Genomic DNA, 17,102 nt, shown 5'->3' with positions numbered 1-17,102 from the left:
ATGCCAACGTTTGCAAGACAATAACCATCTGCACGAACAGTTCGACGACGTTTGCAGCAGTATGGACTATCAGCTCGGAGACCATGGCTGTGGTCGCCCTTAACGATGCATCACAGAGACGAGCGCCTGCGATGGTGTTCTCAACGGCAAACCTGTGTGCACGAATGGCAAAACGTCATTTTTTCGGATGAATCCAGGTTCTGTTTACAGTATCATGATGGTCGCATCCGTGTTTGGCGACATCGTAGTGGACGCACATTGGAAGCGTCAATTTGTCATCGCCATAGTGGCGTATCACCCGGTGTGGTGGTATGGGGTGCCATTAGTTACGTGTCTCGGTCACCTCTTGTTCGCATTGACGGCATATTGAACAGTGGACGCTACATTTCAGATGTGCTACGACCCGTGGCTCTACCCTTCATTCGATCCCTGCGAAACCCTACATTTCAGCAGGATAATCCACGACCGCGTGTTGCTGGTCCTGTACGGGCCTTTCTGGATACAGAAAATGTTCGACTGCTGCCCTGGCCGGCACATTTTCCAGATCTCTCACCAACTGAAAACGTCTGGACAATGGTGGCTGAGCAACTGGCTCGTCACGATACGCCAGTCACTACTTTTGATGAACTGTGGTATCTTGTTGAAGCTGCATGGGCAGCTGTACCTGAACACACCATCCAAGCTCTGTTTGACTCAATGCCCAGGCGTATTGAGGCCGTTATTACGGCCAGAGGTGGTTGTTCTGGGTTCTGATTTCTCACGATCTCTGCACCCAAATTTCGTGAAAATGTAATCAGATGTCAGTTCTAGTATAACATATTTGTCCAATGAATACCCGTTTATCATCTGCATTTCTTCTTGGTGTAGCAATTTTAATGGGCAGTAGTGTATAACTCTTATTTCCAAATACGTGGCTATTTCCGAGTGTGTCTATGTAGCTAGGCAGGAATCTAAGAGGACAGCTTAAAGTGTTGCGAGTGAAACGAAGAACAATCATATTCATATCATATAAATTGAACGTGGAAGGGGGGAGGAAAGAAAGAAGAGGAAGGAGGTATTAATGTAAGCGGTAAACCTCATTGGGACTTTATGTAGAATCAAGGGCGACGAATAAAAATGTGTACCAGTCCGGGATTGGCATTCAGGAGTTTCTAGTTACTAGGCCATTGCGTTGCGTATCGTAATTACGCAAAGTATCTCGGTAAGCCCCTTGGCCGACCCATATTCCAACCTAGCGCTACCTATCCATAACTCCCCACTGGTATCCTCCACGCTCGCCCGTTTGAGATTCCTGCAAGAGGTCGAACGTAATTGTGAACTCACACTGAAAGTGGCGGATTTATTGCCCTTCGAGGCGAATCATTATACAAATACGTGGTGTCCGTTCATTCGGACATGTCCGAAAGTACAGCCCCCATGTATTCAAATAACATTTGTATTTTTCCTTGTCACAAGTATTTCGCACGTAACACTATCTCATAAGAGTTCCTGCAAACCAATGGCACTTGCGGTTTGTATATTTCTGCTACTAACGATGTGTGTTAGCTGTTACCCATGCGAGAGAGGTCCGCGTCGAATGTTGCCAGCAATTCTTGCGGTTGACGATATTGCGCGTGACGTCAGAATGAGCAGGCAGTATCGTGATACGAGCGCTGCCCCTCACATACTATGCGTCTGGTTGCAGGCACCGTCTTCCTGTGGTGTCTGTGGCCCACCATGAACGCGGCCACGTCCGTGGGCATGGCCGAGGTGTCGCGCTGCATGGTCAACACCTACCTGGCCATGCTCTCCTCCACCGTCATCGCCTTCCTCTGCTCGGCCATCTTCAGCCGGCGCACCAGATTCTCCTTGGTGAGTAAAACCGACTTCCTTGTAGCGTATAAACTCGCGGGACAACGCGGCAGTTACTCCAGTTACTGGCACAACTTCTGAGCTCTGCAGGTGGTCTACAACTGGCCCCAGACAGTCACGTGATCCTCCACTGCTGATTCGTAGCAGTGAAGTCTAGCTGTCGCGTCACCACCTGGAGCTCTCTTATTGCACTGATTCCATACAACAAACTGGTACCTACTCATTGCTTTACTGTCATGTCTAACGTCACTAGTGGACAGTCACATGACCACCTGGTACACAATTGCACACCACCTCCAGTGCTCCAAAGTGACAAGAGCGCTCCTTTAAATGGGTGACTAATATTTATTATGGACCACCAAAAATTTTCCGTTCAAAGGCTGTGTGCATGAGGAACGGACCCAAGACAGAGCACCAGCAGACTGGATCGAAAACGGAACGTTGCTAGGCACTTCTAGTGTGAATGGACTGCAGAGGCAATACCTATACAGCGTGATCCATTGATCGTTACCGGGCCAAATATCTCACGAAATAAGCATCAAACGAAAAAACTACAAAGAACGAAACTTGTCTAGTTTGAAGTAGGAAACCAGATGGCGCTACGGATGACCCGCTAGATGGCGCTGCCATAGGTCAAACGGATATCAACTGCCCTTTTTTTTTTAAATAGGAGCCCCCATTTTTTATTACATATTCGTGTAGTACGTTAAGAAATATGAATGTTTTAGTTGGACCACTCTTTTCGCTTTGTGATAGATCGCGCTGTAATAGTCACAAACATATGGCTCACAATTTTAGACAAACAGTTGGTAACAGATAGGTTTTTTAAATTAAAATACAGAACTTAGGTACGTTTGAACATTTTATTTCGGTTGTTCCAGTGTGATACATGTACCTTTGTCAACTTATCATTTCTGAGAACGCATGCTATTACAGCGTGATTACCTGTAAACACCACATTAATACAATAAATACTCAAAATGATGTCCGTCAACCTCAATGCATGTGGCAATACGTGTAACGACATTCCTCTCAACAGCGGGTAGTTCTCCTTCCGTAATGTTCGCACACGCATTGACAATGCGCTGACGCATGTTGTCAGGCGTTGTCGGTGGATCACGATAGCAAATATCCTTCAACTTTCCCCACAGAAAGAAATCCGGGGACGTCAGTTCCGGTGAACGTGCGGGCCATGGTATGGTGCCTCGACGACCAATCCACCTGTCATGAAATATGCTGTTCAATACCGCTTCAACCGAACGCGAGCTATGTGCCGGACATCCATCATGTTGGAAGTACATCGCCATTCTGTCATGCAGTGAAACATCTTGCAGTAACGTCGGTAGAACTCCACGTAGGAAATCAGCATACATTGTACCATTTAGATTGCCATCTATAAAATGGGGGCCAATTACCCCTCCTCCCATAATGCCGCACCATACATTAACCCGCCAAGGTCGCTGATGTTCCACTTGTCGTAGCTATCGTGGATTTCCCGTTACCCAATAGTGCATATTATGCCGTTTTACGTTACCGCTGCTGGTGAATGAAGCTTCATCTCTAAATAGAACGCGTGCAAAAAATCTGTCTTCGTTCCGTAATTTCTCTTGTGCCCAGTCGCAGAACTGTATACGACGTTCAAAGTCGTCGCCATGCAATTTCTGGTGCATAGACATATGGTACGGGTGCAATCGATGTTGATGTAGCAATCTCAACACCGACGTTTTGAGAATCCTGGCCGGCCGTTGTGGCCGAGCGGTTCTAGGCGCTACAGTCTGGAACCGCGCGACCGCTACGGTCGCAGGTTCGAATCCTGCCTCGGGCATGGATGTGTGTGCTGTCCTTACGTTAGTTAGGTTTAAGTAGTTTTAAGTTCTAGGGGACTGATGACCTCAGAAGTAAAGTCCCATAGTGCTCAGAGCCATTTTGAGGAGGGAATACCAGCGCTGGATCTGGGGCACAGAAACAAAGGAACGGCTAACAGTGTTTCCAGCAGGAACGGACCACAGAGGGAACTCCTCGAACCGCAATGAGCCGGAAACGGAACACCAGCCTGTTGGCAGCTGCACTGGACCAAAGACGGAACATCAGCTCCCGACCTGGTGCGTTGGACTGAGGACGCTGCTAGCGGTATCTGTCTGCAGTCGGAACGACTGGAACTGATGATGGCGGGGTTTGTCATCAATCTTCTGACTGGCCACGAATTGCTCTGCAGCACTTGAAACCAACGTCCTCAGTTACTTGATGTATGTAGTCCCGTCTCAGTCTTCCTCTACAGTTTTTACCCTCTGCATCTTAACAGATGTTCTACCATCGTGACCCTTCTCCTCGTCAGTGATTCCATACATTCCTTTCCTCGCCGATTCTCCAGAGAACTTCCTCGATCCTTGGCTTATCTGTCTCAGGTAGCACCTGATGAAGATAACGAGCCATGTTGTCGAAACATCCTGCACGAACTACTTTAATATGTGGCAGAATTCCCGACACTTCAAGATGCCTACAGATCACCGGGAAAGTCTGAAGAATTACTTGCGTAAAGATTGTTGTAATCGAAGATACGGGGTGACATATTTTAATATTTTTGTGGGATCTAAAGTTTAAAAACCTCTCTCACACCGGCCTGATTTAGCTTCACTGATCAGGATAGTAAAAAACATGCGTATATTAGGGGAATTTTCATTCACAAAGCAGGCTTATCACATTCACACAGTTCAATACTGTTCTGTCCTGATTAAATTGAGCTTAACTTAAATTCCATAAGGCAGTGAAGCAATTTCGAAGTCTCGGTGCGACGAAAATTGTCAGTCGATCTCCTGAAAACATTTGTAATAATTATTCAACTTTCGGTGATCACATGGGGAAGACCGGAGATCTGCTGGTAAGACCGTGTTAGCCCATTTATTGAAAGTAATAAACTGGATATCTTGAGCGCACAAAACGGCAGGTTCGTCCAGTGTAAATCAGACGTTCCCCACTGATCCCTTGCAACACAGCGTAGTAAGCAGACACTGTCAATAATAGTCAGTTAAATAATACGCGAACACACTTACTTTAGTTTAGTTCATGTATTAAATTCCTTCTCATACAGAATCTCATCAAGATGGCGACTAGCTCAACAATACATACATATACATCTCCGTTCTTTCACTGCTAATCCGCAAGATCTCCTTCATTCTTTTCATAAGAGAAAACATAGATAGCAGAGAAGCTATTCCATGGAGTAAATGGACGCTCCAAGGAATAATAGGGCTTGAAACTACCTTGCATTGATAATCATCGTATATTAAAGCTTACGAATCGGCAAGATAAGAAGAGATATTTCGAGATATGTACTGAGTTATACAGGGTGATTCAAAAAGAATACCACAACTTTAGGAATTTAAAACTCTGCAACGACAAAAGGCAGAGCTAAGCACTATCTGTCGGCAAATTAAGGGAGCTATAAAGTTTCATTTAGTTGTACATTTGTTCGCTTGAGGCGCTGTTGACTAGGCGATAGCGTCAGTTGATGCTAAGATGGCGACCGCTCAACAGAAAGCTTTTTGTGTTATTGAGTACGGCAGAAGTGAATCGACGACAGTTGTTCAGCGTGCATTTCGAACGAAGTATGGTGTTAAACCTCCTGATAGGTGGTGTATTAAACGTTGGTATAAACAGTTTACAGAGAATGGATGTTTGTGCAAAGGGAAAAGTTCTGGACGGCACAACAATTCATATTTCAGCAGGATGGAGCGCCACCACATTGGCACTTATCTGTCCGTAACTACCTGAACGTCAACTACCTGAGGCGATGGATCGGCCGCCAGGCAGCCCGTGACAGAGCACGTCATCACTGGCCTCCAAGAAGCCCTGATCTTACCCCCTGCGATTTTTTCTTATGTGGGTATGTTAAGGATATGGTGTTTCGGCCACCTCTCCCAGCCACCATTGATGATTTGAAACGAGAAATAACAGCAGCTATCCAAACTGTTACGCCTGATATGCTACAGAGAGTGTGGAACGAGTTGGAGTATCGGGTTGATATTGCTCGTGTGTCTGGAGGGGGCCATATTGAACATCTCTGAACTTGTTTTTGAGTGAAAAAAAACCTTTTTAAATACTCTTTGTAATGATGTATAACAGAAGGTTATATTATGTTTCTTTCATTAAATACACATTTTTAAAGTTGTGGTATTCTTTTCGAATCACCCTGTATAATTTATAAAATGTCTGAAAATATCGGGGAGAGACCGCTGCAAGAGACATTGCATCATATTGAACAAAATGAAAGAAAGTAAAATAGTTACAAACTAAGGCGTGCACACACTTTGCTCAACATGTGAACGTCACTAAAGATATTCGGACGTAGGTTATGATATGTTCGATATGCCTGCCATCATTGGAGATGATGTGGCGCAGACGAATAGCGAAATTTTTTCGATGACCCGCTGGAGTGTCGGGACATCGATGCTGTCGATGACCTCCTGGACGAGTTTGGCTACCGCGTCGATGTTCGCCGTCCGGCCACCAGTGGCCACATTGGACATTTATAACATTTATCACATTTCTAATTATTAAAAACTAATTAATTACAAATTATTTATTTTATTAACTTAATATCAAACAACTTTGCAGCTTCCTCTTTTCATTTGTATAAAGCGTGTTCATTTTGAATATGTACTTGAATAGATACGAAATTTTGAAAATGGGTCCACTATTTAGAATAAACCTGTATATAGAACAAAAAGTAGTTATATGTGTTACTGAAATTTTTATTTTCTTGGTTACAGACATTTTTCTTATTAGACGATTGGTTCATTTCTGTTATTTCTCCAATTACCTTTTTGGTTCTACAGATATTTTCAAACGTTGTCTTCTGATGGTTAAATGAAATGCTCAAAGTGTCTACCATTAACTGTAACACACACTTCTAAACGCCGCATCGTGTTCTGTCTTCCTCGCTCTCACATTCCAGGTGTATGCAGTATGCGCTGAAATCTTTGGACATGTTGGCGAAGAATGTCAACATTCGCAATATGTCTTGAGCGCACTATGTCCTTTACACGCCCCGAAAAATAAAAATGCAATGAACTCAGATCGGGAGATCGAACAGGCCAAGATGGTGCAGCCCCACGAAATGTCCATTTGTTTGGGAAACACTGATTTAGAATTGTTTTTCCTTGCAGAACCATCGTGTATGAACCACACGTTCTGACGTAAGTGCAATGAAACGTTTTCCACCAAAACATTTAAAAGTACCATTAAAAATCGCTGCATATTGTTCCAATCAATGTTTCGTGCAAAATGCAGTGTCAAGTTAATCGTCTCCAATTATGTTAGCACATAAATTAATGCTATATTTTTGTTGACGTCTTGTTTTCAAAATGACAGAAGGATTCTCACACCACCACCTCATAAGCTTTGTGATAATTCTGTACTCCATTCCTGGGTAACTTTTCTTCTTCAGTGAAAAGTATGGAAGACGGAAATTGTTGGTCCTGAGCACACATCCCAGTAACCAAGTACAACGAACTTTCCTCAACAGAAAATTTGCTCCAGTAAGACCTTGCACTGTCTGAAGCTGATACAGGCGAAATACGTGCCGCAGGCAGTTACGGACTTTTTCACACAGCAGGTCACAGTTTTTTACCAAACGGGTATGTTCAGTCTGCTGCGTCGGTGAGGTGATTACCTCGATGCTCACTGCGATTTTGTCCGCCCCCGGTAGCTGAGTGGTCAGCGTGCCAGAATGTCAATCCTAAGGGCCCGGGTTCGATTCCCGGCTGGGTCGGAGATTTTTCTCCGCTCAGGGGCTGGGTGTTGTGTTGTCCTAATCATCATCATTTCATCCCCATCGACGCGCAAGTCGCCGAAGTGGCGTCAAATCGAAAGATTTGCACCAGGCGAACGGTCTACGCGACGGGAGGCCCTAGTCACACGACATTATATTATTATTATTATACCGCGATTTTGCCTGATTGCCATACCGATTCGAGACTGCACCGTCTTGGAACTGAATCTTTTTCATCCTTCATTAATTAGTAGCCTGAAAACAATATGCCTAACTGCTACAATATAACAAAATGGGAATATATACACATCAAAAAAGGTTTGTATCACCTCGGTTCGGAGAGTAACAGAACCTGTACAGAAAATTGGAACAGAGATCAACATAAACACCATTTTCCGTCCTTTTTATTGCTCATGAAAACCACACATTGCATGTTGTACCACCATACAGCGAGACCTCCAAAGGTGGTTGTCCGGATTGCTGTACACACCGGTACCTCTAACACTCAATAGCACGTCCTCTTGCACAGATGCATACCTGTATTCGTCGTGGCATATCATCCACAAGTTCATCAAGGCACTGTTGGTCCAGATTGTCCCACTCCTCAACGGCGATTCGGCGTAGATCCCTCAGAGTAGTTAGTGGGTCACGTTGTCCATAAACAGCCCTTTTCAATCTATAACAGGCATGTTCGATATGGTTCACGTCTGGAGAACATGCTGGCCACTCTAGTCGAGCGATGTGGTTGTCCTGAAGGAAATCATTCACAAGATGTGCACGGTGGGGGAGCGAATTGTCGTCCATGAACACGAATGCCTCGCCAATATGCTGCCGTTATGGTTGCACTATCGGTCGGAGGATGGCTTTCACGTATCGTACACACGTTACGGCGCCTTCCATGACCACCAGCGGCGTACGTCGGCCTCGAATAATACCACCCCAGAACATCAGGGAACATCCACCTTGCTGCACTCACTGAACAGTGTGTCTAAGGCGTTGAGCCCGACCGGGTTGTCTCCAAACACATCTCCGACGATTGTCTGGTTGAAGGCATAGGCGACACTCATGGGTGAAGATAACGTGATGCCAATCATGAGCGGTCCATGTTATTGGGCCCATCTGTACCGTACTGCATGGTGTCGTGGTTGCAAAAGATGGACCTTGCCATGGACGTCGGGAGTGAAGTTACACATCATGCAGCCTACTGCGCACAGTTTGAGTCGTAACACGACGTCCTGTGGCTGCACGAAAAGCATTATTCAACATGGTGGCGTTGCTGTCACAGTTCCTCCGAGCCATGATCCGTACGTAGTAGTCATCCACTGCAGTAGTAGCCCTTCGGCGGTCTGCGCGAGGCATGTCATCGACAGTTCCTGTCTCTCTACATCTCCTTCATGATCGGACAACATCGCTCTGGTTCACTCCAAGACGCCTGGACACTTCCCTTGTTGAGAACCCTTCCTGGCACAAAGTAACAACGAGGACGCGATCGAACCGCAGACGACAAGAACCGTGTACCTCCTTCCTGGTGGAATGACTGGAACTGATCGGCTGTCGGATCCCCTCCGTCAAATAGGCGCTGCTCATGCATGGTTGTTCACATCTTTGGCGGGGTTAGTGACATCTCTGAACAGTCAAAGAGACTGTGTCTGTGCTAAAATATCCAAAGTTAACGTGTATCTTCAGGAGTTCTGGGAACCAGGGTGACGCAAAACTTTTTTTGATGTGTGCACATAGACGTTTCCACCGAAGGAAAACCATAAACAGAAATCAAAACAGAAAAGCGCATTCATATCCAGATACACCAACAAAACGATTTGACATCGACGTAATGATAAGTACACGATATTCATAACAATGAGACATCTGTGTCCTGCGGAACACTGTCAGTGTGAGCATTCTGGGACTAATGCGGAACGTGTAAAATTTGCTAATGGCGGTAAGCAATACGAAAGGAAGACGTGCCTTCGTGAACAATTCACAATGTCATGAGTTCCAAGAGTAGCGTCCGTCAAACACATATAGCGATACAATTGCTACCATATGTGAAGCATCATAAATGTGCAACAATCGTTTAAAATTACCAGCGCACTAGCTGCAAATCACTGATTAATATCCATTTCTAAGACATCTTGAGGATTATGCTTGAAGAAACAGCTTCTAATAAACGCGATAGCTCTTAAGTAATATTAGAACAAATAGGTCCTCGGTCAGAAATGTTAAGTAAAAATTGACCAGGTTTCGACGCTACTATGAGCATCGTCTTCAGAATTAAACTAACTGTTCTAAAATATATTAAGTATATAATACATTAATAAAATTAAAGTTTGTACTGACTGGAAAGAGGTGCAGTACTTACAAGTCACATTTAAAAGAAAGATCTAAGCCGGAAAGGCGACGTCATGAATAGTTGTAAATAAGATTGCGAGCCGCTAAGGGTTGTTCGCACTTGAGTCTAATTTTGACTTAATATTTATGACCGAGGACTTATTTGTTCTAATATAACTCTGACACGGTCACTGAACCTTAGCAGCTATGTTCAAAGTTTTCTTAAGTAATAGTTAGCATTTTATTACTTAGTAGCCGAAAAAGATCTGCATCCCTTTTATTTACTTTCTGATCTGGAATAGCAATGTGCAATTAATATTCGTTATATGACATCAAACTTATTCAAAACATATTTCTATAATCTACACATATGAGCCAGAACATCGTTACCGAAATACTGTCGATATAAGCCCGTGCAGGCGATAGCAGCGTCACGTAGCGTGGAATGACTGCTAGTCAGACACACGCAAGGAGCACGTAGCATGAGTGAGTGCGTTGTCCGTGTGTAGAGTGGGGAAGCCGCCCGACCTATCTGAGTCTGAACGAGGGCAGATTGTAATGGCCCGGAGACTCCGCACGAGCATTTCGAAAACTGTACGACTTGTGCGGTGTTCGAGGAGTGTTGTGGTGAGTGGCGAAACAGAGGTGAAACCAGGTCCAGGCGTTGTGGGGTTGTGCGGCCACCGATTATTACAGATGCACTAGATAAATAGGACAGGCGGTGAACTGTGGCGGAACCGACATCACACTTTAATGCTGGCCAGCTTACAAGTGTGTCTGAGCACACACTGCACCGAACAATCCTACAGATGGGCCTCCGCAGCCGACGACCCACGCATCTACCAGTGTTAACACCACGACATCGGCATCCACGACTGAAATGGGCACGTGGGCATCGGCACTGGACGTTGGCGCAGCGGCAGAGTGTTTCATGGTCTGACGAGTCACGGTACCTTCTCCATCATGCCGATGACAGGGCGCGAAGCCGGCCGCTGTGGCCGAGCGGTTCTAGGCGCTTCAGTCCGGAACCACGCTGGTGCTACGGTCGCAGGTTCGAATCCTGCCTCGGGCACGGGTGTGTGTGATGTCTTTAGGTTAGTTAGGTTTACGTAGTTCTACGTCTAGGGGACTGATGACCTCAGATGCTAAGTCCTACAGTGCTCAGAGCCATTTGAACGATTATTTACGAGGTGCATTCAAGTTCTAAGGCCTCCGATTTTTTTTATAATTAACTACTCACCCGAAATCGATGAAACTGGCGTTACTTCTCGACGTAATCGCCCTGCAGACGTACACATTTTTCACAACGCTGACGCCATGATTCCATGGCAGCGGCGAAGGCTTCTTTAGGAGTCTGTTTTGACCACTGGAAAATCGCTGAGGCAATAGCAGCACGGCTGGTGAATGTGCGGCCACGGAGAGTGTCTTTCATTGTTGGAAAAAGCCAAAAGTCACTAGGAGCCATGTCAGGTGAGTAGGGAGCATGAGGAATCACTTCAAAGTTGTTATCACGAAGAAGCTGTTGCGTAACGTTAGCTCGATGTGCGGGTGCGTTGTCTTGGTGAAACAGCACACGCACAGCCCTTCCCAGACGTTTTTGTTGCAGTGCAGGAAGGAATTTGTTCTTCAAAACATTTTCGTAGGGTGCACCTGTTACCGTAGTGCCCTTTGGAACGCAATGGGTAAGGAATACGCCCTCGCTGTCCCAGAACATGGACACCATCATTTTTTGAGCACTGGCGGTTACCCGAAATTTTCTTGGTGGCGGTGAATCTGTGTGCTTCCATTGAGCTGACTGGCGCTTTGTTTCTGGACTGAAAAATGGCATCCACGTCTCATCCATTGTCACAAGCGACGAAAACAAAGTCCCATTCGTGCTGTTGTTGCGCGTCAACATTGCTCGGCAACGTGCCACACGGGCAGCCGTGTGGTCATCCGTCACCATTCGTGGCACCCACCTGGATGACATTTTTCGCATTTTCAGGTCGTCATGCAGGATTGTGTGCACAGAACCCACAGAAATGCCAACTCTGGAGGCGATCTGTTCAACAGTCATTCGGCGATCCCCCAAAACAATTCTCTCCGCTTTCTCGATTGTGTCGTCAGACCGGCTTGTGCGAGCCCGAGGTTGTTTCGGTTTGTTGTCACACGATGTTCTGCCTTCATTAAACTGTCGCACCCGCGAACGCACTTTCGACACATCCATAACTCCATCACCACATGTCTCCTTCAACTGTCGATGAAGTTCAATTGGTTTCACACCACGCAAATTCAGAAAACGAATGAGTGCACGCTGCTCAATTAAGGAAAACGTCGCCATTTTAAGTATTTAAAACAGTTCTCATTCTCGCCGCTGGCGGTAAAATTCCATCTGCCGTACGGTGCTGCTATCTCTGGAACGTATTGACAATGAACGCGGCCTCATTTTAAAACAATGCACATGTTTCTATCTCTTTCCAGTCCGGAGAAATAAAATCGGAGGCCTTAGAACTTGAATGCACCTCGTAGAGGGCGCGATTCCGTCATCCTCCACAGGAACAGTCTTTTACACCTGTACAGTGGGACGAGACACGCCGACATCCGATCCATTACACTCTGGGGAACATTCACGTGGGCACCTACGAGCTCGTGCAAGGCACCATGATGGCCATGGAATGTCGTACTGGTGGCACACCAGGTACACACCTTCATGCTGATCATGCTTCCCGACGGGAGTGGCATTTTTCAGCAAGATAATGCGCCAAGTCACAAGGCCAGGAGTGTGTTAAGTGGTTCGAAGAACACGGTGGCGAGTTGAGTTCCAGTTGATCTGCAGGCCCCCCCAACTCGCCAGACCTGTACCCGATCGAACACATCGGGGATGTGACTGAAAATGGCGTCACGGTTCATCGCCTCCTTCGCCACAGTTTATGGGAAATGGGTGACATGAGTGCAGATGTGGTGTGAACTCCCTCCAGGGACCTACCAAGGCCCCTTTTTATTCCATGCCACGGCGCGTCGCCGATGTTATCCGTGCCAAAGGTGGACATGCTGGCTATTAGGTGGGTGGCCATAATGTTCTGGCTCATCAGTGTAAATTTAATGTTTTGATTTCGCTTGCAAAGACGAACTAGTTTCATGACTCTCCAACACATTATAGATGGTTGTCCATAAGCGAGACACGATTATTTTACATTCACTCCGTAACAATGGAATGGTTGTCCTGGTAATTAATTGATAGTCATACGGGACGATAATCTTACCAGAAATTAGTGGGTTTTAAAGCCGAATGATTAGTTGTAGCACAAGGGTCCATGACGAAAATTTTTGACTTATAGGAACACGGCAAATATCCACATAAAATCTATACCTTCCATTACTCTAAACCAAAAAATACAAATTTCAGAAATTTTTCGAGTCACGTCTTATCATTTTCAAAGACGTCAACAAATTTTATCTGTCTGTATCATGGAAATACGTCTGATATTTGGAATGAAGTTTAATATTAGTTTACCAAAGAAACGTTTTTGAAATTACTATAGCGTAGCGCAAAGTGGACGGCGTTTGAAAAAATAAAAAAAATGAATTAAAAAAATCACAACTATCCGCCTGAAAATCTGTTTTCCTAGTGTATTTCCGTCAATTAATGTGTAAATATAATTTTTCTGAAGAAAATTTCCATCTTGAGAACGTTATGAAAATCTGAAAAAAATTTACTTGTTGGTAATGAAACATTACGTCGTAAATCTGTTAGTTGCCCAAATGCAGAAAAAAATTGGTATAAGATACATTAAGTGCAGAATATTACTACTCAGACAAGTCTTCGACACTCAGAAATCATTACAAGGTTGCACTGAGATGCATGAATGTCTGTGTTGCAAGGTAATGAATATGATAAGCTGCAACTCTCAAATTCTGACAACATTAATAAGAACATTACTCGAAGCCATCGCACTGAAGGATTCTTTAAATACATTGCACGAAAGAAATGTAGGATAAAGTTCGAAAAACACAGTTTATTCGAAAAGGAGTTGCAAGGTAATGAACATGATAAGCTGCAACTCCTAAGCTCTGATAAGAGTAGTGAAAGCCTTACTCGAGACCATCGCACTGAAGGATTTTTTAAATAGATTCATGGAAGGAATGTCGAATAAAGTTCGAAAAACACAGTTTATTCCAAAAGGAGTGAACGTTTTTAATGACAGTCGGGCCCGACAACAATGTCGTCATCAACAAAATCACTACCCAGGTCACAACCAATTTCTTCAATGTCTTCTGGAAAGCAAATATAATTGGTCAAAATAACTCATTTCTTTGTAAAGATCTTACATTGAATTCATGTCAGCTATAGCTTTTGTGAATGTTGATACTTAAATAACGTCGCTGATTTCTGTTCAAATGTTTTCTAATGGCTCTGAGCACTATGGAACTTAACTTCGGAGGTCATCAGTCCCCTAGAACTTAGAACTACTTAAACCTAACTAATCTAAGGAAATCACACACATCCATGCCCGAGGGAGGATTCGAACGTGCGACCGTAGCGGTCCCGCGGTTCTAGACTGAAGCGCCTAGAACCGCTCGGCCACACCGGGCGGCGCTGATTTCTGTTGGTTGCCTGCCTGAGAGTCACGAAAAATAGTAACGACACTCGTTGTCATATCATCCGAAATCTATGGGGTTTAGGTGTGAATCACTTAAATATGTTACTTAGGCAAATTATTTCCGAAATTTCATTGCTGTTGTTGTTGTGGTCTTCTATTCTCTTCTTGTCCAAACTATTTATCGTCAATGTTTCACCTCCATACATGGCTACACTCCATACAAATACTTTCAGAAACGACTTCCTGACACTTAAATCTATACTCGATGTTAACAAATTTCTCTTCTTCAGAAACGCTTTCCTTGTCATTTCCAGTCTACATTTTATATCCTCTCTACTTCGACCATCATCGGTTATTTTGCGCCCCAAATAGCAAAACTCCTTTACTGCTTTACGTTTCTCATTTCCTAATCTAATTCCTTCAGCATCACCCGACTTAATTCGACTCCATTCCATTATCCTCGTTTTGCTTTTGTTGATGTTCATCTTATATCCTCCTTTCAAGACACTGTCCATTCCGTTCAGCTGCTCTTCCAAGTCCTTTGCTGTCTCTGACAGGATTACAATGTCATCGGCGAACCTTAATGTTTTTATTTCTTCTCCATGGATTTTAATTCATAGTCGAAATATTTGTTTTGTTTCCTTTACTGCTTGCTCAATATACAGATTGAATAACATCGGGGAGGGGCTACAACCCTGTCTCACTCCCTTCCCTTCCCTCGACTCTTATAACTGCCATCTGGTTTCTGTACAAATTGTAAATAGCCTTTCGCTCCCTGTTTTTAACCCCTGCTACCTTCAGAATTTGAAAGAGAGTATTCCAGTCAACATTGTCAAAAGCTTTCTCTAAGTCTACAAATGCTAGAAACGTAGGTTTGCCTTTCCTTAATCTTTCTTCTAAGGTAAGTCGTAAGGTCGGTATTGCCTCATGTGTTCCAGTATTTCTACTGAATCCAAATTGATCTTCATTACTCTGCATTAATTATTTTTGGTACTGTGATTTCTATCCGTCAGTGTGTTTAGCACATTAACTCGTTTGTAAAGTAATCAGATGTTTCAAGCTATTTTATGCACGAGAGTTTCACTCTTTAACGTATCGGCGGTGTACTGGTAAGTTATGAAACCGTCAGATCGATGTATCTTCATATTCCGTGTCTGCCTGCGGTGTCCAGGTCCAGGTCCAGAACGCGTCGCTGGCTGGAGGCGTGGCGGTCGGCGCCAGCTGCGACATGGTGCTCCACCCTGCCGGCGCCATCGGCGTGGGGCTGGTGTCCGGTTTCGTCTCTTCCATGAGCTACACCTACCTCCAGGTAACGCCCACACGACTATCGTCTCGTAGAGCCGGACACCGTTCGTGACATTTTCAGAAATGCGTAATAAATGTTTAGTCTTTAGGGTACATATGAGCCTTTTTCACATAAAAACTGGCCAAGTGCGAGTAGGACTCAAGTAGTGAAGGTTCTGTTGAAACTAAATGTATGACCCGTGGTCCAGTTCCGTTTCAGCCGCGCTCGCGAGTGGCCGCTGTTGATTGCTGCGATGCACTTCAGTGTTTACATCGCTGTACTTGTGCTTCGCCGAGTGCCGTCCGTCCGTTAATCTCCGTGTTCGTTCCTGTTCCTTGTGATCTGATCGCTCTTTCTGGTCTTGCTGCTGCTAATTGGAATTTCAGTTATTTCTTTATTTATTTTGCGTATGGCAATACAGCGACAATATTTTATATAAGTACAACAATATGTAAACGAAATTTACAAAACAAAACAATGTGTAAATAGTACATATGTAAAAAACAAGCAATAGCAGAAAAGGGTAAAGTACAAACACTCAAGACAACATAATTACACGTTAAAAGCTTGGCAAGCCTGACTAGAAACTCATTCATATATTTAAAGCTCAATATCTAGATTGCATAGCCAATCCAAAGCAGAGGGTTTCCCATATACAGGGTGTTACAAAAAGGTACGGCCAAACTTTCAGGAAACATTCCTCACACATAAAGAAAGAAAATATGTTATGTGGACATGTGTCCGGAAACGCTTACTTTCCATGTAAGAGCTCATTTTATTACTTCTCTTCAAATCAAATTAATCATGGAATGGAAACACACAGCAACAGAACGTACCAGCGTGACTTCAAACACTTTGTTACAGGATACATGCATCCACCCTCCGTCGCATGGAATCCCTGATGCGCTGATGCAGCCCTGGAGAATGGCGTATTGTATCACAACCGTCCACAATACGAGCACGAAGAGTCTCCACATTTGGTACCGGGGTTGCGCAGACAAGAGCTTTCAAATGCCCCCATAAATGAAAGTCAAGAGGGTTGAGGTCAGGAGAGTGTGGAGGCCACGGAATTGGTCCTCCTCTACCAATCCATCGGTCACCGAATCTGTTGTTGAGAATCGTACGAACACTTCGACTGAAATGTTCAGGAGCTCCATCGTGCATGAACCACATGTTGTGTCGTACTTGTAAAGGCACATGTTCTAGCAGCACAGGTAGAGCATCCCGTATGAAATCATGATAACGTGCTCCATTGAGCGTAGGTGGAAGAACATGGGGCCCAATCAAG

At 44.6% G+C, this 17,102-nt stretch overlaps 1 protein-coding gene across 1 annotated transcript in view; it reads left to right on the top strand.

The window, feature by feature from the left end:
• The window catches only part of LOC124716693 (ammonium transporter Rh type A-like), a 184,269-nt gene that overhangs the window by 97,269 nt on the left and 69,898 nt on the right, over window positions 1-17,102 (top strand). The window contains exons 5-6 of the mRNA XM_047243234.1: window positions 1,685-1,851; window positions 15,701-15,838. Coding sequence (XP_047099190.1) covers window positions 1,685-1,851; window positions 15,701-15,838 — 305 coding nt within the window. The remainder of the gene's footprint in view (window positions 1-1,684; window positions 1,852-15,700; window positions 15,839-17,102) is intronic.

The sequence above is a fragment of the Schistocerca piceifrons genome, chromosome 9, assembly GCF_021461385.2.
Source record: "Schistocerca piceifrons isolate TAMUIC-IGC-003096 chromosome 9, iqSchPice1.1, whole genome shotgun sequence".
Lineage (NCBI taxonomy): Eukaryota > Metazoa > Arthropoda > Insecta > Orthoptera > Acrididae > Schistocerca > Schistocerca piceifrons.
Note: the sequence above shows the minus strand (reverse complement) of the source record. Positions and strands in the feature narration are given on the sequence as shown.